Here is a 26,802-nt window from a genome sequence, read left to right as displayed (position 1 = left end):
ATCCGTCACAAGAGGTGTCTATACCGCTCACATTTCCATCTGGCGGCTGGGAAACAACGAATCAGCGATCAGTTGAATTCTCTTCGACTGACATCGGGCATTTTCGAGTCACAAGGCACCCAAAGAGCCTGGCCGTAGAAAACAAATGAGCGTCGGATACACAGCATGTTGCCAAACGCACTGTAAAACGGAGAAGCCGTTACTGGATGAAAAGGTGTACAACGGTACACAAAGAACGGAAAATTAGTACACAAAACACCCAAACACTGTACAAAGAAGCAAATACAGGTTTCATGATCATTGCTGGATACTCGTATAATGGGAAGCTGACCATACATCGTGTTGCCAAAAATACGAAGGTTAATTCCAATTATTATCGCCATGTCATTCCCCACCTCTACGGGAGGGACCAAAGTCGTCTGTGGGTGCATCAAGACAAGGTGTCAAGTCACACATCTCGCTCAACTCGCCTCTTCCTCCAAGAAATGGCAGAATAAACTGGAATTCGTGCCAGTGAGGTCACATGATGCTTCACCGATGGACCTTTGCGTCTTCGGCCTACGAGCCTTGTCCCACAGGAGATCCCGCACCATTGAAAGGCTATGGAAAGCCTGTCAGGAGGAGTGGTTGAGGCTGGGCATGACTACACTTCGTGCCAGTCTCCTACAGCGGAAACTTCGCTGTCGGGCAATGGCAAAGATGCAGGGACATCAAATAGAGCACTCCCGATGGTGGCGACATGGTTTCTCGTAAGGTAGGTGCCGTTTGAAATCGTCACCATAGATCGGAAACAACCTCTGTAAAAGCAACTGACAAAAGCAGACGTACGTTTGGCAACGTTGTAACGGGAGAGCGATGTTACCCCTACAGCTTTTACTTCGCAACCGAGGTTGTTGATACTCATCGAGACACACACCTCCGAAGACGATTGGTGGACAGATGGAGCTATGTAGGTCAGCCGCCAATCGGGCCTGCGATCAGTATATTTTAACATGTGAATTTCTGTATAAATGTCTACATTTGCTGCAGATATAGTAGTCACGATATTGGCCTCATTTCGATCCCTCCACCTCTTTCATGAAACCCTACGTGTGTGCTACTTCTGGTGCAATATAATGCCGAACATTGACTTGTACAGTCACGGACACTTCTGGGTTGCGACGGACAACTCCTCTGGGATGGTTAGAACCGAAAAGCGTTCATGACCGTACTAACCAGATGCCTGCAGTCTCGTATCACTCCTTGCTTTTGTTTTGAAGCCAGTGGGCGGAGCTTATGGTCTGCGTAAGATGGCCGCATCTACTTCAACCAATGACTTCAACAGACAGAAGAACATCGCATCGGCTGCTGCAAGCGCACGCGGCTGGAAGGAGCATGGAAGTAGGCTCGAACTACAAAGGCAAACTCGAGGTTTACTTTACATTTAAATCCTACAAAACAGACTATAACTAGCGTTATTTGCTTATGGAATATTATTCCTTCAGGTTTCCTGTCGCTTCTGTTAGTACAGCCGTGTGCTGAGCAGGCACCATTGCTTCCTAAATCTAATTCAAAAGTACACAAAATCCCATGCTTTCTTACGGCGTCTTCGAATGTTTTGGTCCGGCTTCTCCGGTTCTGTCACGTGACCCGGCTTCAGAAAAATCGCGCGATGCTTGCTCCTTCCCCTTCTCAGTTCCATGGTACTAACTATACTGTAAAGGGGAAGTTTACGTTCACGATACATTTCAAATTGTTTAATTCGCAAAGCTCCAAACGTCACACTCTGCCATGATGACGACAGGCTATAATGCCCCATTGACGACTCCATTACACACATTGGCTATTTCACAATCCTTCAACAATGACAGGGGAGTGATTGGTCGCTCTGGAATGACAACAGGGTGTAATTGGGTTCACCAGCTAGAATGCCAACTCTGTGCCAATAAAGGGGGCCATTACTCAGCCCCCACGAGGGGGTTTCCAGCGGGACATTAACCTTTACACTATTCAGAATTGCTAAATAATAGCCCAATCGCTAAGCGCTCATTAATCTGGCCGTTGGAAGTTTATGCACTCGTTTTTCTCCACGCTCTTAATGTCCTCTGACCCACTGAGCATTCAGCTTTTCAGCGAGGTGGTAGCTTCTCTTCTGTCATTTAAGTTTTATTTATTCCATTCAAGTTAAGATTTAGTGGCAAGCGAATGTCACGAGGCGAAATAGCAAGTATTAAGGACGTATTCCCTTCATACCCAATGAAACTGGCAGAAAGATTAGGTTAAAAATTAATTGGAATGAAGAAACGACATCTCCATTACATTACAAGAACTTGTTCCAGCTTAACTCTTTGCGGGATAGTGACGCAAGTTCTACTTCACCAGATTTCTGACCCCGTGTGGTACTTAGAATGCCAAGAAAATAGTTTGTTTGGAAACTGAAGCAAGCCTTCTGCTTCAACGAAACATCCTAGTATTTCCCTTTATCCAAATCTGCTTGCAGTTTGATAAATTCAATGAAAACTCGGACGTTACTACTTAAAATTCCCATTTATATCGATCAATATATATTCCTTTGTTTCTTTTCCGTTGCTATGCTCAAAATGTATATAGAAATTTATACATCGTAATTTTACATTATCAACAATGTGATCATAATTAGTTATACAAGGTGGCGCAAAAGTCATCACCTGATTTTCTTAGCCTATAGCTTGGGTTTTAAATTAAACAAAGGAGGTCTTTTTGTGTTAAACTTTTATTGATATTTGTAAGTTTTATGTCCTCAATTTTTAAAGATAACATCCAATAAATGACCACCATTCGAATTGATGCAAATTTTGGCTCTTTTTATTGCGTTTTCCATGATGTAGGAAAGAATCTGCGGGTAAATGTTTTCAGTTTCATGCTGAATATTGTCCTTAAGTTGCTGCAACGTCTCTGGCTTATTCACATAAACCAATGACTTCAAATATCCCCAAAGGAAGCAACACGTCGAATGGCTTGCGGCGAAGGCGCTGGACGATTGGAAAAATGTCGTCTAAATCCTCGTTGTGGCAAGATTACAGATAGATTATTCCTTAAAAATATTATCACATTTCCTTGTGTGGTATACTTATTCATTTTCGCACACAATAAATTTCGTGAGTATCTTCTATTTAACTGACAAAACACTACTGATATAAAAAACAAGATGTCAAAATAAAGGTCAGTTGAAACAGGATGATTACTTTTGCGCCACATTTTACATCATATTAAATCAACATAACATTTTCGCGAAATATAACAAAATAGAAATTGATAACAACACAAATATATCATCATGCATATTAAACACGAAACTAAGCAATACATAATAAATTAAATAAATGAATATATTTGGCTCAGTCACAAAACTTTAAAAAATTGAAATATTTATTAGCTAGAAAGTTCACTGAATACAGAAATAGTAGAATTATTTACTTATTTCTTTTTCACGCTATTAGGTGATTCAATTTTTTTTGCATTTTTATAATTATGCCATTATATATTATAATGTGAGGGACGTTTTAAATCATTTAGAGCTGTCCAATCTATCTAATGACTCACTGGTAACTAAACAGAAATATCTTTGACTAGCGAGAATATATGAATTGCGAAAAAAAATCTTTCTTCTCGAAATACCACCTTCACTGTGTATGAAAAACACAAAGATAATGAGGGTGTGCAAATGGAAATCCCTGTTTAAAAATATTTACCAAATTCAGGTAATATTGTATTTGGCTACTGCATACTTTTATGCGGATTCAATAGATTTTCGTTTCATATCTTGAGTTCTTCATTAAAAACTGTTTCTTGCTTATGGAAATCCGGGAGTATAAAACCAAAACGAGACCAATCTTATATCAGAGTTTCCTTAGATTTCTTGGATTTCAAATCAGTGCATCACTAACAAAGTATCTAAAATAAATAATAAATAAATATCAACTTTGATACAGAATATGTATGAGAAAAATTAATCTTGAATGATATCACCATATTTTTTTATGAAATACCGATGCACTCGATCACTCACAAGTGCACGCACGACTTATACACATATACATAAATAAATGTATTTGATCAATTGAACCATATACCTAACCCGCACAAATTCTGAAATATTTATGTGGCTGCACTCAAATATTAAGGGTGTACAGATCTTGACTAACCCTCTATAAATAGATTTGGTAGTTGTTAATGTGATAAAATACTGATGGGTTCAGAACACAAGTAACTAACTCCATATAAGATAGTTTTGAGGAAAAGGAACATTTAGATAACTGAGTATTATGTCTAACTGTTGGAGCACAAACATAGTGGCGCCTCTAAGAGCAAGAATTTGAAACTTAGGAGATACTTACTTCTAGCACTGAAATGTTAATACTACGCACTTATAAGTTATACATGAAACTCCCTTCCAATAAAAAGTAGAATTACACCACTTGTGGTCTGATCGCTCATTCGTCAATATTAAATACCGAAATTGCAACAAATTATCAAACTTTTGAGGTAATCTTCGTGCAGGTTTAGGAATTGGCGAACTAATTGATTTAGTATTTTAGTATTATGTTAGAAAATAAACAATGCTTACTAAATCACTTTGCTGTTACAGTTCATTAACATGTCTCTCCCTTGTCTTCCAGCCAAGATGACTGTTGTCATTAGCGTCCTATTGTTAAGCCTAGCGTCACCGGACGAGTCAAGTTTGGTAAGTAGTTTTAAAGTCTCTCTCTCTCTCTCTCTCTCTCTCTCTCTCTCTCTCTCTCTCTCTCTCTCTCTCTCTCTCTCTCTCATGTTCTTTTTACTGTGATCAGTCTTTCAAAATCTTGTCAAGGTGTAAGGGATGATTATACAGCTCGCCACACACGATGGTCAATATAGTAGAGAAACACCGCATTGGACAGGTCAATAACGTTGTGACTGAAATCGAAGTTGTGTTGAACAGTTTTTGGAAGTTACTAGTTGGTTGTAACACAGTTACATTCCATTCACACACCCATTTATAGCCAGTAGTTTTGTAGTTTTAGCGTATCTTAAAAATACATATTGTTTTTGACCTATTTAGTTTTTAAATCACATATTCCACGATACTCATACTCGTGAACAGATTTGAGGTCATTTGAAACTTTCAACATATGTACCGGGTGATCCGTTTGAGATGTCAGAAAAGTAAACCTTGATACACAAGAGGTTAATGTACGTATCTCCGAGCAGCTTGTTGTAATATAAGCAGAAAGGATGTAAGTTTCGAATGAGTGGAGCTTTACTGACTTCAGCTGCATGGCGGCAGTACCATGCATGTAATACTCGGAAATGTCGCATACCAGACGACATACTGTGTGCGCTGTTGTGACGTGATCACCACCTTCGTTACCATGCACAGTAGCGCAGCCATGTGGCTGAAGTCTGTAAACCTCTACTCGTTCGAAACTTACATCCTTTCTGCTTATATTACAACAAGCTGCTCGGAGATACGTACATTAACCTCTTGTGTATCAAGGTTTACTTTTCTGACATCTCAAACGGATCACCCGGTATATTGAGTAAAATTGCCACAAAATATGTAGTGTCGATTGAAATATGTAGAAATGTGTGAAGCAAAAGAATGATATGATAGCTATTTTAATATAATTAGTGGTCTTTATATCCATTCACAAACCGGCTCGGAAGCCTCACCAACTTCATCTAATCATCACTCGTCCTCGTCGTCTCGATTTGCCAAAGAGGCAGAAAAGAGACGTAAAATAAACGAAACACAAACATAAACAATACCTGCTGTCGAGATCGAGAACATGCTGAGCCTTATCTCTGATCTTCTGGTGTATTCTCATGTCGCAAGCGCTAGGAATAACGTTACCTTACTGTGCAATCAAGTGGAGACGAATTTCATTCCGCTAAGGAGGAATCTTCCTCAACTTTTCACTGTGAATGGGTGTGACGTAAGCAGTGACGTGGAAAAATCAACCGTCGCAGAGTAGAGGAAGACAAGATCCAGCATTTCGAGTTCAATTTGCGTCTCCTCCTCCTCGCAACAAGAAACCGTTATATCGCGGCGTTCAATCATTTCTTCGACCTCGTCCAGCGATATAGCCTTTCCACGCGTTTGATGACACATCCTATGAGACAGGATTGTGTTATTAGTTATGAAATGGCGCTCGGGGGAATGGCGGTAAAAATGGGAAAAAGTAAAGCGTGAAGAAGAAACGGGAGGAAAAGCGAAAAAAGAAATAAACACCGTGGAAAAATCGGAACGCTCCTGCCCCTTCTGCCCCCCCCCCTCCCTCCCTTGTTTCCGGGAAATGAAGCCCTTCCTTGTGAAGGAACCAAGGCAGCAAAGCACTTATCTTGCTTTCCCGTAGTTAAGGAAAATTGAAATCGCGAGAAGGGTGTATGGGGGAAAGACAATTAGACTAGAGGCAGAGAACAAGAATTGGTATCGTTGCGACAGTAAACAGAATATGTTGGCGCACAGTCTACAGAAAACATGACTTCCTCTGTTGTGTACGTAATTTTAGGAATTAATCTTGCTTTTCGTCTCAGACAAGCAAGACTAGTTCGTACAGTCACCGGCAAAACAAATAGGACACCTACATCCTGAAACACTCTCTTCCCTGCATCTCATTGTGTGTGTTGCTTAATTCCACGTCAGTGGCACACCAAACCGAAAACACAAAGACTGATTTAAATTCTGTAAGAAAGACTAGCTGATTGCCCGGCGTTGCCAGGGTATTTATTTATCCCAATCTTCTATTAGACAGGAAAATAATGAATTCTAACTATAGTGTAAAATATAACATTCTCTTTACAGGTATTTAAAAGTATAAGTACAGTATATAAATTATAAACTAAAATATTTTACAAATTCACTATAATATTAAATTAACTCAAAACTTGATTATAAACAATTTTTTTAGTTTCACCTCCAGGAGCAAGAATAAATAAATTGAACGGCATTGGGAGTGCTACTATTCATCTTAGCGAGCCCGAAAGCTATGGATTCCACACTAATATCGGTCGTTTTCCATTATTTTTTCATGTCACCCATTCCCTCCCCCACCCCTAGGAGTGCCAGGGGTGTCTTACCCCCACAGTATTTCTTTCCAGATTGTAAGTCATACGTGTACCAAGTTTGGTTGAAATTGCTTCAGGCGTTCGATAGCAGTGTTTGGATGTAACTAGTTACAAGTAACTCAGTTGCAAGTAACAGTTACTTTTTTTGAGAAAATATAACTGTAACTAGTTACTTTTAAAAGTAAGTAACTGTAACTGAGTTACTTTTTACGATAGAAGTAACGTTTTGATAGTTACTTCTACAGTAACTTTTACAGTTACTTTACGACACTTAAATTGCTATGTAAGTGTCATAAATTATTGGTGATTTAGGACTCAAAGTGAGCCGGAATTTAGTTTCTGCTGTGATATACGAGGGTCGTTCAATATATAAGTTTCCGTATGCTGTAAAAAATGTTATTTTTAAGATACATTAGAAAACTATACATACATGTGTAGGAGGATCCTTCCTCACTTCTCCACATAATCCCCATAGAGATTCAGGCATTTGTCCCACCGTTGCACCAATTTGCCCATACCCTTTACAAGAAAATCAGGGCTCTGGCTATTGAGCACTATTCTCACATTCCGCTTCACTTCTTCATCTGTTTCGAAACGGTAACCTTGTTATTCAGACTTTAACACCGAAAAAAGATGGAAATCACTCGGCTCTACATCGGGGCTGTATGGAGGGTGGGGCACCCCAATTCTTCAATTTTGTGTCGTGTTTGCACTGCTGAGTGGGGGCGAGCGTTATCGTCAAGATGAATGACACCAGCTGACAGGAGACCTGGTCGCTTATGTCGAATTGCGTTTTTCAGTTTATCCAATGCTTGACAATAACGGTCAGCATTAATTGTTCTTCCTCGATGCAAAAAGTCCATAAGCAGAACGCCCTTAGCATACATGCTTCTGAACTCCTTATGACGCGAGCCCGCGTTTTCCGAACAAGCATTTACTTTTCGCCCTTGAGCGCATGCGCCTTCACGTCTGATAACGAATCGATTGTTGTTCCTTGTAGACGAAGGATGGCGCTTGTCAACCATGTGCTTCTTTTTAATGGCATTGCTTTATATAATATTTTATAGTACAGGGAAACTTATATATTGAACGTCCCTAGTAAAAGCCCATCCTTCGATACATTAATTCTCACAAACAATAGATGAAGAGGAAAAGAGAAAGCGGTTGTACTAAATTTGTCTCCTGGAGGTGTTCAGTCGGTAGACTCCAGCCAGGTGCCAGGAATTTCAAGGTTTATCATATGTTTCATCTTTCGTTTGGTAGACCTGAATTCCAAAGCGATATGCACACCTCAGAAGAAGGGTGGATTTCCCAGAAGCGAGAAGATAAGCTTCTAGGAGGAGAATTCCTTCCTATTGCTGACAGTTTGCCATTGTCAGTTGTGTGCTGTGAAATGCCTCTTGTTTCTGTAGTTTGTTCCTCTGTGACCTTATAACTTCCCCCTTTGCAAGCAGCATCCGATAGTTTTTTCCCTTTGCTATAATATTGGATAAAACTGAAACTGCAATATTTCAGTGTTTTAACGAAAGATTTCAACGATACTGGTAGTATGAACGAAACTGAAGAAGACGGGAGCTAGCAAATGCGCCTATGAATGGAAAACAAAGTAATTGTTTCCACGTGATTTCATTCAACCCAGTTCCTGATAATTTAAAAATGGAAGTAAAAATATTTCTGGTTAGAATTCACTTATTTATGGTTATTCAGCATTTCTGGACATTTTGAAAAAGTAATATATTTTGGTAAGTGCTATTCGTTTAAGATTTAAATGAGAACCCATTTTCCTGAAATAACAGAGACAACAGATCTCACCATTATTATTGATACAACAGTGAATTACAACACTCAAGTGGCAAACTAACGAATCAGGAAGACCCTAGCTTGTTTATGTGATCCTCTCAGAGAGAACTGAAGGGGTAAGTTTAAAATGCCATTTTCACTTCGTTACCTTCATCGATAACTCACAATTATAGGCTACCACATTATATTTTTTATTATTTTCTGGTTCATAAACACTAGAAATCAATGACGTAACAATATATCGCGAGGCTCCCATCCATTCTTTAATATCAATGTGAATCTGTACAAAATCTCCAGGGATACATCAGCAAATGATCATATTTAAATAATACTAAATTACTGACGAAAACGTTATTTAATAATTTTACTCACTTTCAAAATGTATTTCTCTGTTCTCCGGAAGCTGAAAGCAACGCAAGCATTTAAATACCCAACACTTGCTTCCAGTGGCGTAGCAATATATCGTGAGGCCCTGGGCGAGATAAGTGCCATTTATTAAAATAAGTAATAAATGGGTAAATATCCACACAAGGTATCGTGAGTTTTTAGTAAATGTTTCACATAAGAAATACGACAATAATTTTTACTTATTTCGCCCCCCCCCCTACTCTTAGGTTTTGAGTCCTCCTGCCTGCCTGCCCGTTTTGACGTATTGATTCAAATTTAACGTTTAACTAGAATTTAAAGCCAGATATTTTATTGCGCCCAATTTCATTATTGCCTTTTCCATCTTATTTTCTAATTTCTATTTATTACATTTTTCGTATAAGCCCCATGGGACGCGAAGCGAGGCCCCTTCAGGCGCGAATCCCCGGGCGATCGCCCACTTAGCCCACCCCTTGATACGTCACTGCTTGAAATTGTACAACAAATTTATTTTTCTCTGACGCGCCCTTTATGCGAAACAGACCTCCCTTCTTAGAAAATATTCTACGTGAGTGATATCTCTCTCTCTTTCTATACAGTTTCTAGAATCCCCCCTCACTCCAATGAACATTCCTTAAGAAGAACAATGATAATAAATACAACTGTTTAAGTCGCAGTAGCTCAGGTCAACCTCCGTGGCGGAGTGGTTAGCACGACGCACTATATGTCAGGGGTTCTGGATTCTAGTTTGTTTCGGACATGGATGTTTGTGTTTGTTCCAATAAGAATACAGAAAATTGACATACGTGAAAATTGAGAAGATGTGAATAACGGGGGACACTACCGCATATCGCTATTCCTTAAAAAAAGAAAAGTCATTTGGGTGCCTGACTACCACGCGAGAGACCCAGGATCGATCCTCGGTGGGGGAGAACCGAGATTTTTTCCACCTGTTGAAGCGGCTCCAGCGCCCACCCAGCGTCGAATAAAGTGCGTGTCTGGAGGAAACTCTGGAGGATAAAGGATGCCAGGGACGTGGTGCTGATCACATCACCCCCACCTTCGTCCATGATCAAGGAAGTGTGGTTTTCTAACTCTACACCTCCATACGCCTTCATGGCGTGGCATAAAGCACAGGAGAGCACTTTATTTTGTAATAAATATAAATATACGAAGATTTATACTATGTACCAGTAACTAAAATAAAATACATGTTACTCTTTACAAAATATTTTATTACAATTAATGATCGATTTGTATAATTTGGTTGCAAGAAAATTTTCAGCAGAAAGTAACTGTAAAAGCAACTTATAGTTACTTTTGAAGTACAGGTAACTGTAACTGAGTTACTTTTTAAAATGAGTAACTGTAACTTTAAATAGTTACCTTTTTAAAAGTAACTTTCCGAACACTGTTCGATAGTTATGCCAGAACAAACATTATACACACATACATCCATTTTTGTATACATAGAAGATAGATAACAAGATAAGAATATCATTTTGAAATATCCGATCCAATGTCATTGTTGCGTAATGATTAAAAAGACAGAATAAGAAAGCGACATGTGGTAGGCGACACGCGACAAGTGATATGCGACATACGACAAGCGACGCAGGAATTTCACAACAAAGCAGTTAGCGACACGGGCTCCTTCAGTCTAAAGCAAAACATTCACCTCGCATTCGCGAACAACAGACCGAGGCGACACGATGCACGACATCTAGAAAACGGTCCTAGCGAGACGCGTCGCTAGTCGCTTGGGTCTCGAAGCTCCCTAAAATTCCATAACCGGTGAATGAGCGCGTTAAATGGTCAACTTCTGATTTCGCCATCGAAGTTCCCAGCTTCGAGTCCCGCCGTGGGCACATACAAGCTAATCGGGAGTGTCACTACAGTTTATAGTGGGACGTGAGCCAGAACGTCCCTCCACAAGGGTATCGCGCCCACCCAGCGTCGTATAGAGTGAATACCTGGAGGAAACTCCGGGGGTAAACACGGTCAGGGGCGTGGTGCTGATCACACCTCCAACCTTGGCCGTGATCAAGAAAGTGTGGGCCTCTAACTCCACATCCCCTATACGCCTTCACGGCGTCGTGCAAAGCACAGGGCAGCACTTTACCTTTTACCTCCCATCCTCATCGTTGCCATGAGGCAACTGTATTCTGTTTGGTATCGAATTATAGGTTTTTGAGACTAAGGAAATCAAATATTATTTTTATCATCGGAATGATATTGTTAATTTTTTTGGGATCGACGAAAACCAGAACCAGCGTGTATTTTCAATTAATTTCGAAAGTAACTTGCAGTCACGCAAAAATAACTACGTGAAGATGCATCTGTGGCAACAATTCTGCAATTCTACCACTGGGAAGAGCAAAGGCTTTGCCGTCAAAGTTCGCTCCCGCAACTATCAATAAACGGTCTTCTTAAAAACATTGGTAGAAAGCAAAGGACGGGGTGGGAGAGGAGGAAGCTGCATGGACCAAACGAAGAGAAGACGCTATCTCGACGCTCTGATAGATGGATGAGTCGCATCTCGGTTGTCGTCGTGATCACATGAGCGTCAGGAAGAAATCTTTCATCGTCCGCGCCGGCCTGTGTTTATCTGGCGGAAGCCCTTTCGGATACAACGAGGGACCAACAAGTTTATTCCAAGGTTGAGAGGAGCAAATCATTTATCATGGAGCGTGTGACGTTAGGGACCCCTCGGGCACCGCTACCGCATTGCACCATGACGGCGCGGCCATCAAGAATCGAACGCTTCAGTTTCTTCGGGGCGGCTTATGTAACTTTGAATTATGTCAGGAAGGTAGGTTGTATCGCTGGCAAAACTTTCATTGATTTTTAGCAACGCCTTCTACGATGTTGAGGAAGTGGTGTGTCTTCTTAGTACGGAGCGTATAATTCGCTTTTGGACATTGGTTGAGCAACAGCATGAAAGCTGGTGACGACGACACAGAATTTCGTTCGTTGTGTCCTCAAGAGTGGATGGCCCTAGATGATGGCTACTAAGATTCTCTTTCTTTTCCTTCTTTTCATTTTTCATTCCTTGTTTCATTTTCTTCAACTCCACGTCTTCTTCCATTTCTCTTAATAGTTTTCTCTGTTCATTTCCGTGGACGAGTGGTTAGCACAGCATGCCACGACACCAGGGATCCGGTCTGGAGGATGCTTACTCTTTGTGAATATCGTATCACTCCGCAGGCATGATTCGAACCTAGAACCCCGGGCGTCGTAAATAAATAATCTAATCATGTTATAAAAAAGGGTCCCGCTGAAGCATTGGAAAAGAGCTCCTTAAAAGCAAATCACGCCAGCGACCTTCAGTGGAGTTGTAAAACGCCGTTGACAAGGGACGCGATCTAGTCAACGGCGGTTTTAGCGATCCAAAGTTCAAATTCCAGTTAAATAGTCCGGGTGAGCTGTTAGGTGCCTTCAATTTGATATCAGAAGTAGTAATTGCGACAGAGCTCCCAATTAGTCGAAGCAAAAGGAAAAGAGGAGAGTTACGAGTAGAAAGTGATCGGGACTACGTAGGGTAGTGTTGGGGATAACGGAGTACGCCCCTTAGTTGCGTTTTATTACAGATTAGGAGCCCGTCGAAGCGAGGACCACCAATGACAAGATCTTCCAACAGGGCTACAGGTAACGAACATCTCCTATGTTTTTCCGGTGCCGTGCTGTTAGCGAACGTGCTCGTATCGAACACGTGCTCTCAGTGAACACAGTTACGGAAGGATTTGCAGGTGCGTGCTCTTAGCGAACACCTAAACTTGTCCTGTCTTATTTGTCCTTGAAACTGGTCATCATGCAAGTGTTGCCAGTGATAAGCCAACTTGCGTGGAGACTGGTGCCTGTTGACCTGACCTGACTCACCCCTGATCATTCTTTAATCAGGTCTTCCTTGTCGCAGAACAGTTTTCCAACCTTGTGTTCCGACGTCAGACGAGAAATGTCTACAAGGTTATGTTAGGCATGTTAGGTTAGGTTCCATTAGCATAAATACAATGAAAAAATATTATTTAGGCTAAGGGAACTAAACATAGCTAGCCTAACCTAAAATTGATATTAACACCTACAAATGGCTTAGGAAGTTACCCTTTGTTCAAAACGTAACCTAGGTTGGTTAACATTTACATTTCCTATGTAAAATTTGATTTTAAGGAAGATGGAATACAAAGGGCGTTCAAAAAGTTTTGCACAGATGGTTATAATATTTTTACTAGTTGGAATATGATGATTAAATTTTAGGTGAGCATACTTTGATTGTTTGGCTAGAAGTCCATGTCACTCAATGTAGCCTCCATCTGCTGTGACGCATCTCGTCCAACGTTCTTTCCATGCCTTGAATGCACTTTGGTAAAATTCAGGTGGCTGACTTTTACACCATTGTTTCACACAAGAAATGAGGTCCTTGTCACTGTCGAATATTTTTCCTCGCAGGTGTGCTTCAGACGACCAAACAGGAAGAAATCCAAAGGAGCAAAGTCAGGAGTATAGGGAGGCTGAGGGACGACTTCCCATCCCATTTTCATGATTTTTTGCTGTGTCATCATGGCTGTGTGAGGCTTGGCATTGTCATGATGGAGTTTGATGACCTTACCTTGCAGATCCGGTCTCTTGGTTTGAAGAGCACGTCGTAACTCCATCATGACAATGCCAAGCATCACACAGCCATGATGACACAGCAAAAAATCATGAAAATGGGATGGGAAGTCGTCCCTCAGCCTCCCTATACTCCTGACTTTGCTCCTTTGGATTTCTTCCTGTTTGGTCGTCTGAAGTCACACCTGCGAGGAAAAATATTCGACAGTGACAAGGACCTCATTTCTTGTGTGAAACAATGGTGTAAAAGTCAGCCACCTGAATTTTACCAAAGTGCATTCAAGGCATGGAAAGAACGTTGGACGAGATGCGTCACAGCAGATGGAGGCTACATTGAGTGACATGGACTTCTAGCCAAACAATCAAAGTATGCTCACCTAAAATTTAATCATCATATTGCAACTAGTAAAAATATTATAACCATCTGTGCAAAACTTATTGAACGCCCTTTGTATATCAATATTTTAACAAAAACTTTCATGTAGTTAACCTAAATTGTTGAGGACCCTTCACTTAGCTAATTTCAAACTAAAATGATTATAAAGTATCACTGGCAACACTTGCATGTTGACCACTTTCAAGGACAAACAAGACAGGTCAAGTTTGTGTGCTCGCTAACAGCACGTACCTGCAAATCCTTTGCATCCAGTGTTCGCTACGAGCAGGGAATCGTCTTTCCTCGTCCTGCCTGTTCAGTCAAGTGAAATGTTTAAATTGAATGCGCGTGTGTTCTCATTTCACAGGGGCGTACCCCCTCTTACTGGTATAACCGTCCCTCTCGCTTATCAAGTGCTCGAGGCTGGATTAGCCATCTACGATTTCCCAAATCTTTAGATTTAGACGATATATCTTCATCAATTTCACCATACCATCACTCATCTTTACGATTATCCAAGAGTGGCAGAAAAGAGAAGTACAAAAAACCAAATCAATCATCACTCATCATCATCGTCGTGATTAGTCAAAAGCGGAAGAAAAGCGACACTAAATAACAAAAATCCAATGAAATTTTTATTTATCTGTTTTTCTTTTCTATCCCACTTTCTTCTTCCGTTTCTCACTTTCTCTCTCATAATTTTCATTTACTCCTTCTTCCTCTGTTTCTCACTTTTCTTTCTTTCTTCCTCTGTCTTTTACTTTCTTTCTCTCTAATCACTTTGTATCTCTTTCTTGTTCTGTTTCTCACTTGGTTTCTTTCTTCCTCTGTTTCTCTCTTTCCTCCTCTATATCTTTTTAACTTTTTTCTTTTTAAAATTTCTTTCTCTCCCATTCTTTATAACTTTCTTTCTCCCCTTTTCCCTTCTTTCTCTATCTCCCTTTCAACCCATCTACTGCTACAAATGATTCTGAAATTTTTCGCAAGTAGTGCAGAAGTAGAACGCACACTCGTTCAACAGATGATCACGCCCCTGATCAGAGCAAGATCTGAGGTTATACGATCATTTATAGGCCAAAAGGTTTAGCTTCGTAGGGTCCCCGCTTTAACTGGTCTGCCGTCTGCGAACTGTTGTTGCCAAATGGTGCAAACATGCTGTTACACAAGTCCTGGAAAAATACAAGCAAATAAAATGAATAAATTGTCCAAGCCCTTCGAAGGCAGATTATATTCCACACGCCATCGGAAATACCTGCTGTCTGTTGCCTTCCCCTCCTGTCAATGAATGGAAGACCTCACGAGAACTGTATCAAAATAAAGTTCTCGGCCTATAGTACGAGTAGAAATCCCTCCATCTTCGTCTTGGCCTTCCTACAGGTCTCTTACCATCAGGTTTCTCAACAAGAATCCTGTAAACTCCTCTTTCCTCTCCCATTCGTGCCACATGGCCTGCCCACCTAAGTCTTCTTGATTTAATTATTCTAATAATATCTGGACATGAATACAAATTATGTAGTTCTAAATTATGTAACCTTCTCCACTCACCTGTCTCCTCATCCCTTTTAGGTCCAAAGATTTTACTAAGCATCTTATTTTCAAATACTCTCAATTTATGTTCCTCTTTCAATGTAAGGAACCAAGTTTCACATCCATATAATACGTACTACAGGCAAAATTACTGTTTTGTATATTTTAACTTTTAGTTTCCTAGATATTAAACGGAAGATAAAAATTTATAAAGAGAGAAGTAACATGCATTTCCTGAATTAAGCCTACTTTTTATTTCCTCTTTAATATCATTTTTATTTGTTAATATTACTCCTAAGTATTTGAATTTGGAAACTGGTTCAAACGATTTGTTATCAATAATTAGATTTTCATTATTACCTAACACTTGGTTTCGGCCTGTAAGCATATATTTAGTTTTCTCTTTGTTAACTTCCAAACCTATCTCTTTAGCAGTTTTGAAAAATATTTTAGCATTATTCTTAATTGTGTTTATATCATCCCCCAGTAAGTCTACATCATATTGATTTGAATACAGACATGTGCGTTAATTCCGAAGTTTTACATACAGCGTAATCAAAACGGTATTTAACCCTGCATCAAATAGTTCAGGGTAATTCAAAATGAATAGTGCAACTTTACACAATTATTATGACGTTACTATTTACGATAGAAAATCAGACAAGGCATCAATATCAATATAAACTCTGGACTTTTTCTTCTCCCTAAGTGGGCTTATGCTGCTTTGCCGCTGTTCCACCAGGATCGCCAGTGTTGCAAAATGGCTAGTGACCAGTAGAAGGTGTATTGTGTGTTGGGGCTGTCAAGAACTGATTCACTCACAATGGTGGAAAAGCATTTCCACATGCGTTTTGGTAGTAATGCACGTGTTTCACCCTTCCGAAAGATTTACCAAAGTTACAATTGTGAATTGTTAGTGTCTTCGAAACCATGGAGAATGACTTGCTGTCTCGTGCATAGCATGCACTTGATTATTCTTTGGATGTTTACCACATTATACGTGGTTCCCATGTTGAATCTTTGTAATGTGAGTCATGTTAGTAAAACGTCCACAGCTTATCATAAATGGTAACGTCATAATAACTGTGTAAAGTTGCACCATTCTTTTTGAATTACCCTGTATAGTATTTGTCAAAGTGAAAGAGCAGAACTCCATAGAATATTAGTATTTGTAGTAAATTTATTGTCACGCTTTTCTTTCTGTACATAAAGTGGTCTCATACCAATTCTACTCAAAATTAAAGTTGGATAAGCTGCTTTTCCCTCGAAAGTAGGACAAACCAATTGAAATAGATTAACTTCACAGCCAACTCCAATTTTCTAGCAATTAAAAGTCTCTTGACAGGCGAGTCTCTTTGACGCCAACAAAAATTCATCCTTCAATATTTCATTCTTTCTGGCAGCGTGCTGGTCCAACTTTTTCTATAAGGTCCATTCACCTTACAGAGCGCGAAATATGCAAAACCGTTCCTGCCATTTCAAACTTTTTTTCTCTGGCCAGTGTTCATTAACCGTGCCATTAGAAAACTCCTTTTTACCGCCCGCAGCTGTGGGAAGCGATACAGATGAGTCCGGTGCTAGGGTGAATAGGGTTTTCAGGTGGGCGCGGAAGAGATAAAACGCCCGCTAACTCGGCACCGGGGAGCTCGAGACTAATCCTTTTCGAGAAAATCCCTCGCCAGAAGCTGTCGGGTAATTAGATATTCCTGATGGGTAGCGTATGCTCAGCGGTTCGAGAGGAATATTAATAAGCAGCTACGATTTTCCTCGCTCGCAGGAAGAAAAATTGAGAATAAAATCTGCATAACTGTTGCTTTTCTAATCTTGACACTTTTCACGGAGCTGTCTATAGAGATTTTGGACTTCTGTTTACGCTTCAAAGCCTCTCGACGTGCCATATAACATGCTCCATACTTGGAAATATAATCCTTCTCTTTTTCATTAATTGAATACGTGCAATAGCGGATTTAGCGGGAAGGGCACGGGGTGCACGTACCCCTCCCAAAATGGATGACTAAATAATATAAAAATATTAGTAGCATTATACTGGAACGAACAACAAATTCTCTAGCAGTTCTATTTCAGATCGTCAAATAATTAATCGGGACTAGATTTTATGGATGTGCTTTATCCAGAATAGTCGTAACCGGGGGGTGTAAAGGGTGATTTTCCACGTAGTACACCCAAATGTCAACCTCACTTCCACGTAGTACACCCTGGACTGAAGACTAACGAGGCTCTGGCGACTGGCACTCTGACCAGTATAATTTTGTGTGTGTTGTCCTGTTTTTTGTCCTTGTGTGTGCTGAGTGCCTCTTTACAGCCTCAGCTTTTAACGGAAGTCAGAACATTTTAAGCTTTTAAGATTTTACTTATGCAACGTTAGAGTTGTTATTTGTAAAGATAAGGGGCTGCACCCCGTATAATGTGACGGGTGCAAAATAGCCTAAGTGCTGACGCACCCAAAATTTTAACATCAAATCAAATCAAATCGTAACCGGGATCGGGAGAAAAACAACTTACCCGTCCCGATCCCGACTTCGAGGAATGACTTCCCGATCCCGAACAATCGGGAAATTGGAAATGGTAATTTCTAAAAGTCGTTAATTCTCGATGTCTTCCGCATTGTAAGTGTCTGGATCATCTCGGAAAAAGTTAGTTTTTATACCAGAAATACAAAAATAATCACTCAAGCGTATCGAAAATTTCCCGACTTAGTAAAGAAGTTCCGAATTTTTCCCGTCCCGTCTAAAACATTAATGTCCCGCAAACCTCTGCTAGATTTATAGACACTTAAATAAATCGATACCAGAAATCGAATCCGGGACTTGCTGATTACGAGCCAATAACATTAGCTAATGAACACAAAGGCATAGCATTCTAGGTCAAATATTTTCCCATGTTGGTGACAGTTTAGCCTGAGGAAATGAATTCCCAAGCATAAGCCTTTTTGTAATCAATGTTAATAATAAAAACGTACGACTACTTCTGTTTCACAAAAAACTACTTATACTACTATCACTGTATAATCAAAGAGGTCCTGGGTTTGTGTCTTGGTGCAGGTACAATTTACAGCGGTTCGGATTCCAGTCCCGATTACACTGTGCAACCAGTGATGTTCTCACTCATCGCACAAGACTCTAGCAACATTCGTGTTCTGACGTCAGCAAGGAATGGCTTCCTTGTTAGGTTAGGTTGTTCTCTTAGCACAAATGCACTGGAAACTTATTATTTATGTTAAGAAAACTAAACCTAACAACGAAGGCATTTAGCGTATCAATTTCGGTCATGCATTAAAGATTCCGCGAACTTTATGAATATCCCATCATTTTCAAAACCGTACATAAGTTAGAAAAGTTCCCGGATTTGAACCGGTTCGATCCCCGGCCGGTTCAAATCCTGGAATTTTTCTAACGTTGGAAGCGGGCCCGGCGCCCACCCAGCGTCGAATGACATGGGTACCTGGGGGAAACCCTGGGGGGTAAAGGCGATCAGGGGCGTGATGCTGATCACATCACCCCCACTCACGAACGGATCAAGAAAGTGTGGGGCTTTACCGCGTACCCCCTATACGCCTTCATGGCGTGGTGCTAAGCACAGGGGAGCACTTTACCTTTTTACCTTTTACATGCAAGTCAAATGGACTGTACTTTTGTCTTAAGGATATTTTGGGGATTCCAAATTGTTTTGCATTTACAAAAGAGGCGTAAAGCATAAAAAAACTTACAGACCAACGTGTTATTAATTGATTAAATCAAAGGCTAGGTCCTGTTTCGGCAATATTGAACATTCCGGGAACTTTATGAACACCTCTTGTTTTTCCATGAGGGGGAAGGCACGGAAATTTTGCCCCCATGAAATGAAAGGAAGATTCTTCGCCAAGAATAGAGAATCTCGAACCCCGATGGTATTCTAAAAGACAAAGTTTCTTAGTTAAAGTACTAGAACTAATTTCGCCGCTTGCTAGTGCGTCCCCCCACCGCGCCTTCGAAATCCGTAGCAACCATCTCCGGAGAACTTGAAACTTCTGCATTCTTCGACTCCGGGAAAACTCCGGTAATTAAGGAGGGGCCGCTCCTCGGTAGGATTTTCCGGTGTTTCCGGAATGCGGCTTCGTCGTCTTCTTTGATCTTCTTTCACCCCTCCGCGGGGGGGGGGGGGGGGGAGAAAGGTCTTGATCTTTATGGAGATGTGTGTCGGAGGCGGTCTATCAATTCTGTCGCCAGCTCCGGGTCTTCGAAGGCTTTGTTTTTGGGGATGGAACACTTCATTAGGTGGGCTGCTTGAGGCCGCTCGTTGGCTCTGTAGTGTGTGGCAGGATGTCTTCTTTCGTTGGAGATGAAAAGCTTCCTCCTTAAGTATGCGTCATTTGAAAAATGGCGTGTAAAAGGGGAACGAATTAAACTCAGTCTAGGTCTATTTCGAATGATGTGCCATACCCATACGAATTTTGGATTTTGAAATTACTTTTCTGGAGTTAAAGTTACATGAATTTCAAAAATGATATGCTTAGGTACAGTCAACGGCAAAGATAATGGTAAGCAAATTGTCCACTGCTATTTTCATTACTTTCTTGTTCTACATCCTGTGTTGTTTTAAGGAATGAAACTATGTTGGTTCGAAGCAGGCGTTGTTCTCTGCTTATTGACGTCTTTATTTCAATTCATTTACATCACAATGTGTATTACAGACGGAATGAAAATGGTGGTGGACAATTCGCCTACTGTTTCTTTCGCCGTTAGGTGTACGATGCACAATCATGCAACTCCTCCAAATAACAAAAGCACTTTTTGATGATAAAAAAAGTCTGTCTGCCATGCGAGAGACCCGGGTTCGATCCCCGGTGTGGGAGAACCGGGACTTTTTCAACCTGTTCAAGCAGCTCTGGCGCCAACCCAGCGTCGTATAAAGTGGGTACCTCTAGGAAACCCTGGGGGGTAAAGGCGGCCAGGGGCGTGGTGCTGATCACATCACCCTCAGCTCCAGTCGAGATCAAGAAAGTGTGGGGCCCTAACCCCACACCCCTATACGACTTGATGGCGTGGTGCAGCGCACAGAGGAGCACTTTATTTTACTTTTTGATGATAAATTTATATCTGGAAAATAATTTTAATATTACCTTTTAGTACGTGCTGGTTTTCTTTTAAAAGTTGTATTATCATTGTGAGGGAATTTTGTAAAATTTAATATTGAAAATAATTTATAATCTTTTTCAGGAGTTTTCGTCAAATAAATGTATTAACTGAATACTCATTTTGAGAGAATTTTACAATTATTTTGAAAATCCTAGGGATTCTGACGCAATATTATCTCAAATACAAAGGTATATATATGTGGTGCAAGAATGTTCCTAATACATGAAAATCTGTATGCTGTATCCTATAAAATTCGATTGTGGAAAAGAAATAAACTAAGAAAAAATGTATATATTTTACAGCTTATAATGAAATCCCAAAAATGAAACATAAAAAGATAAATGAAACTATCCCATTACATATCACTATTAACTGTTTTATTATTACTTCTGAACGTTAGTCAAATTCATAGGTTTATGTTAAGGAAGACAAGAGCACACATTTGTTACACTTAATTACCAAAAACTCAATATGCTGACCAAGGCCGACATATATTATATCTTTTAAAAACATAAACTAAACGTTACGTTTCAACCTTCTAGCAAGGTCTTCTTCACACTCTGTACCAAATACAAATGAAATAAGGTACAAAACAGGAAGATATATATATATACACACACACACACACACACACACACACACACAAATCACTCCCCTGCAGACACAAGATTATTAGAAAGTTGTTTATCTGGAACATTCCTTTCCAGGTGTTCCAGCAGGTGGCCTTCTCCTGTCAACTGTTGTTTCACCTGACAGGCGATTTAGATAAACATTTCCTTTCATCTGTAAAGTGGTTGGACTCCTTATCTCACGCTATTTGTCCTTATCATTTCTTTCTTCATTCCTCTTCCTTCTTTTCTCCTCCTTCGGTCTTGTCCCTTTAACTCTTTTTAACACCTTCTTCCATTCTTTGTTTATCTTGAGTCCCCCATTCCAGTTCATTGTCTTCTCCCCCCTTTCTTCTCTATTTCCTTGACCTCTTTCCATTTTCTCACTAGCATTCTCTTCTCCCTTCCTATCTGCTTAGCCTCATCCCACTCTATGTCATGTCCTGTTTCTCTCGTGTGCTTAAATATCGTATTTCTCTCTCTCTTAAGTCGTACACCATCCCTGTGTTCTTTCAACCTCTTCTTTGTTTCTCCTATGTACACACTGTGACATTCTGACTTAATTACAAACACAACAGAAGTTTTACTCACCATATGCGAGCGCGCTAGGGAGCTTTCATAACAAAACGACACGCGACAGATGGCAAGGGACACGTATCACTTGCAAATTAACCTTCGGAAATAAATGTAACCTTATGTACGAAAGTGGCACGAAACTTGAACTTGTCGCTCGGAGTTCAATAATTACGCCAGAATATTAAAATGCGTGTTGTGTAATCACAAAACGCAATTCTCACACAAACTTGGTGCAAAATAGAAGGAAACTTTGCACTCTGCATAACCTCCAGGATAATTACGCTGCGAAAGTGTCGCCCGATATTTTTACGGACCCTTGGAAAGATAAACATCGCAAAAGTATCGGCCGATATCGGTAAATAAAATCCAACCGATACCAATTGCGACACATCGATATCGGTATTAGCTAATCCCTAATACAGGGTGCTCATAAAGTCCCGGTACCATTACAAAAAAACATTTACTACGACATGCTTGAACAGTACCTCAGTTGGAGGAATTCCAGCCAACCATAATTTTTCAACAAGATGGGGCACCCCATCATTGATCCAAGGATGTTCGAGGTCTTCTGGATAGGCAGATGGATAGGCCGTGATGGACCTATTCCCTGGCCACCGCGCTCTCCTGATATCACACCCTTGGATTTCTTCTTCTGGTGGTATGTCAAAGATTGTGCTTAACGCACTCCTGTTCCGGATGTCGCTACTCTTCGAAGAAGAATAACGGAGAGTATCCTAACTCTTACTGGTGATATGCTGGGGCGTGTATGGGCAGAAGTGGATTACCGCCTTGATGTTCTGAGAGCAACTAGAGGGGCGCTCATTGAGGTGTATGGCGTATAAATGTGGAGAGTTGTAGCTCATTTTGCAATCAACAGAATTGTTCTATTGCATGTAGTTTCCGAGCTATGTTTTTTGGTAAAGGTACTGGGACTTTATGAACACCCTAGATATATATTAATATATAAATATAAATTAATAATATTAATTAAAAATGTAATCAATGCCCCATATATATATATATATATATATATATATATATATATATATATATATATATATATATATATATACATATGTATGTATGTATGTATGTATGTATATGAGGCATTGATTACATTTTTTAATTAAAGTAACTATTCTACTAATAATTAAGCAACATGTTTAACATTTTTCTTATAGTTTCTTTGCATTGAATTATAAAACTTAACACTTTTGATTAAACATAACTACCCTTAAGACACCTTTCCAGATTTGTAGATTTTGTGTCACGGGTGGAACAGACTGTTTACTTAAAAAGAAAATTGTTTTAATTTCTGTGAATTGTCAAATGATGAAAAATATATTATTTAAGACGAAGAAAGAAGGTAATTGATCTTTGAATATTCTAGTGGATTTGAGGGGAAATCTAACAGTTAAAGGAGAAATTAATTGTTTTTGGTGTCACGGGTGGGACACAGTACGAAACACAAGTAAATCAAAAAGTTAAAATAAACGAATGCAGTAATATGTAAAATACCTTCTACTTTCTAACTTAATTATGTATAATTCTTGAATTTTTATCCAACAGTCAATTTTATATCATTCACTTACAAGATATGATAAAGTTACATCATTTATTATAGTTATTGCATTTAATTTTAAAAATTGAGGTTCAGTGGCACTTTCACATGGAATGCTCACATTTATGTATGTATATATTTATGTGTGTGTGGGGTGTATACATGTATATACATATATATACTTATAGCAAATGCTGTGCCCAGCCTCAGAAAAGAAAAACTGAATCCGCCCCTGACGGGGACATCTCGAATCGCTATTGCGAACCAAGGGTCGTTAACGCAGCTCCACCTTAATTGGAGCTTCCTGCCCAGCAATGTCCGAGGATCACGTGACCATGCAGTGGATCACAGGCGACGACCGCCAAATGACGCAGAGAGCGTCGATCGTGCCATCCCTCGCCTCGCCCTCCGCGAAACACAATATTGCGCAAAACAGCAGAACGCGGCGCTAGGTGTTACAAGATAATTACACCCAGGATTACACGGCTTATGAAAAACCGATACAACGGGACGTTTTGCAGCCAGATCCCCGGATATTCGTCCGACGATAACGCGCACAGGGAATATTTGATCCTACCGCAGGATTTTTGCTCAACGGAACTATGCAGATTGCATAACGACCCAGCAATTTTTCCAGGAAGAAAAGGGGAAAACAATAATAATGCGAAAATACTGATTCGAAACGTAGATGTTATGCTTTTTCTACGTTGGTGGGTTTCATAGAATCGTAGCACTAGAAATCGGACCCATTATGTCCCTTGAAGATGTATAAAATCTATTTGTCTTAATGTTAATCATGGAACAGCACTCCCGTACGCAGGATTTTTTCCGAGGGGGGCTGGAGCTGTAAATGTGGCTGTTGCTAAGGGAGATAACACGATAAAATTGTACTTTTAACCTTTGTTTTAAAAATTGTTCAAAGACAAAAAATTGTTATTCGGGGTCATTTAAAGTGGAGTTGCATTTATCACTTTTTGGTCGAGACTTTTACTCTTTTTATTTGAGCATGTGATTTTTTTAAAAAAAAAAAGTCAGGGGCTGTACTCCTATCAGCCTCCGCTCCTGCGTACCTCACTGTGAAGGGGTAATTAAATATTTTAATTTCTTTAAGAAAAAGGAATGGGAGGAGAAAACAGCTAATGTGAGCTAAAAGTAACATCTAGAAACAAGATCTTATTGCTTTGGTTAATTTACGCCGCGTTTCTGGCACTTTTGACTGAATCAATTTCATCATATCATTACTCACCTTCATCTTCTCAAGACCTCCCCTATGGCGCAGTGGTAGCGTCGTCGCCTTGTAATCAAGGGGTCCCGGGTTCGATTCCAGGTGGAGGCATATAGTGGTTCGGATCCCAGTTTAAACTGTAGGTCTAGTCCTGATTAGCCTTACTGTGCATAAAGTGGACTTAAACACCAACTCAATCAAAACCTTCATCTTCTCGATTAGCCCAAACTGTCAGAAAACCGAAGTAAGACCAACAAATCAAAATGAGTTGCTTTCTAGAACATTTCAATAATTGACACCAAAATACCAAAAATAAGTTTGTGATGAATAAATGAAAATTATTTAACAGAGATGAACTAGAAATATAACTACTAAACCACAAAAAGGAAATGAATTACAAATAAAGTAGAATGAGTGAGGAACAGTACAACGCTGGTGAGCCTGGTTCTAATTCCTTTCTAAGTGATGTCAGGTGGTTCTTCTTCTGACAATCGAGCGGCTCTGACGCTCAAGAAGCTTGCAAGCAATGAGTATCCGTGGCTCAAAGGCGTGAGGCTCAGTACATTCCCTTAACTTGAGAATATCACTCCTCCACACGACACGCTACGATGCGAAAGGAGAGCTCCATCTCTACCTTTAACAATGAAGATTCTACATAATAATTTCATGCCTTTCCCGATGGAGTAGTGGTAACGTCATCGGCTTGAAAACCAAGGAATCCTGGGGGTTCGATACCCGGTGGGCGTATTTACAAACCCTCGAGTGCTGCAGAACCAGAGGCACATAATGCTCTCTTATTGACTTGTACGTCGTTCGTTGTTTGTCTTTTTACGGCATAAGTATGGAAAGATCAGACTCGTGATTAATTAGAAATAAAATTTATAATCAAATTGTCGAAATTATGTATTTGTATGGCAAAAAATGTGAAAAATGTTTTTGAATCGTTTTCAGGCGATAAAAAACAATAGAAGCCATCGTGAATAAAATTGTTGATATCTCTGAAAGCGCTTGTAGCATATAGGAGACATTTTATATCTTAGAATATACTAATTAAATCCATTTCTGTATAATCAACCATGGACGTGACATAGAAAATATACAATAAATGAGACTGTGCATAAGTAGTTACAATGTTTGCACTGATGTGACTTTAAATAAGAAAACCACTAACTTCAATAAGTGTTCTTATTTTCTTTCAAAACCTTAATTTAAAAAATGTGCTCAAAATTAACCTATTTGAAGGGCTTCCTTATCTTGTTGGGATGGATATCTTAAATCAACATTGTCAATTTGAACCCTGCCACCTTGAAGAAACACTGTATTAACTTCCGGAATGAGAGCCAATCAGAAGCCACATATCGCTGGAGATTCTGTAGCACTATAGGGTTTGTGAATACGCACCCGGTGGAGGCACATAGTAGTTCGGATTCCACTTTAAACTACAAGTCCAGTCCCGATTAACCATTCTGTGCACAAAGAGAAACAAAAAAAATATATCAAGATTTATGATTTCAAAGAAATTAATAATTATTGTAATTACGTATTCAAGACAGTTGCTATCCACTAAGTAAGTTTCACTTAAACTCGGTTGTTGCAAGTGAACAAATATCAGACTTTCCGAACTCTGGAAAAGTCGGACGGTAAAAGTTCCAAACCTTAACCCTTATAAGCTACTTGTCTACCCTTGTCAATCACTTTCGGACAGTTTTGGTGGCCATTTTGTCCAGAATCGACGTAATAGATCCCTAAGTGACTTATCTGTCACTTAGACTCTTCACCATTTCTCAGGAGTAGTGGGATGAACAACAAATAGAATGAAAAATGAGGGGATGGCTCAACATATCGCGCCTTGATTCGACAAATGCAGTCCCTAAGAGAGCAATTGACGCCTAAACAAATTTGTTGACAGTACATGATGACGAGAACCAAGGGATAGAACTGATCTGATTTAAAGG

The 26,802-nt window shown here is 39.8% G+C and overlaps 1 protein-coding gene across 16 annotated transcripts in view; it reads left to right on the top strand.

The window, feature by feature from the left end:
* The window catches only part of pHCl-1 (pH-sensitive chloride channel 1), a 655,929-nt gene that overhangs the window by 490,336 nt on the left and 138,791 nt on the right, over nt 1-26,802 (top strand). For all 16 annotated transcript variants that reach the window (XM_083128521.1, XM_083128534.1, XM_083128594.1 and 13 more), the window contains one exon: nt 4,638-4,702. In XM_083128521.1, the coding sequence (XP_082984647.1) occupies nt 4,638-4,702 (65 nt within the window). The remainder of the gene's footprint in view (nt 1-4,637; nt 4,703-26,802) is intronic.

This window comes from Lepisma saccharinum, chromosome 1, assembly GCF_977018435.1.
Source record: "Lepisma saccharinum chromosome 1, izLepSacc3.1, whole genome shotgun sequence".
Lineage (NCBI taxonomy): Eukaryota > Metazoa > Arthropoda > Insecta > Zygentoma > Lepismatidae > Lepisma > Lepisma saccharinum.
This window is presented reverse-complemented; position numbering and strand designations above follow the sequence as displayed.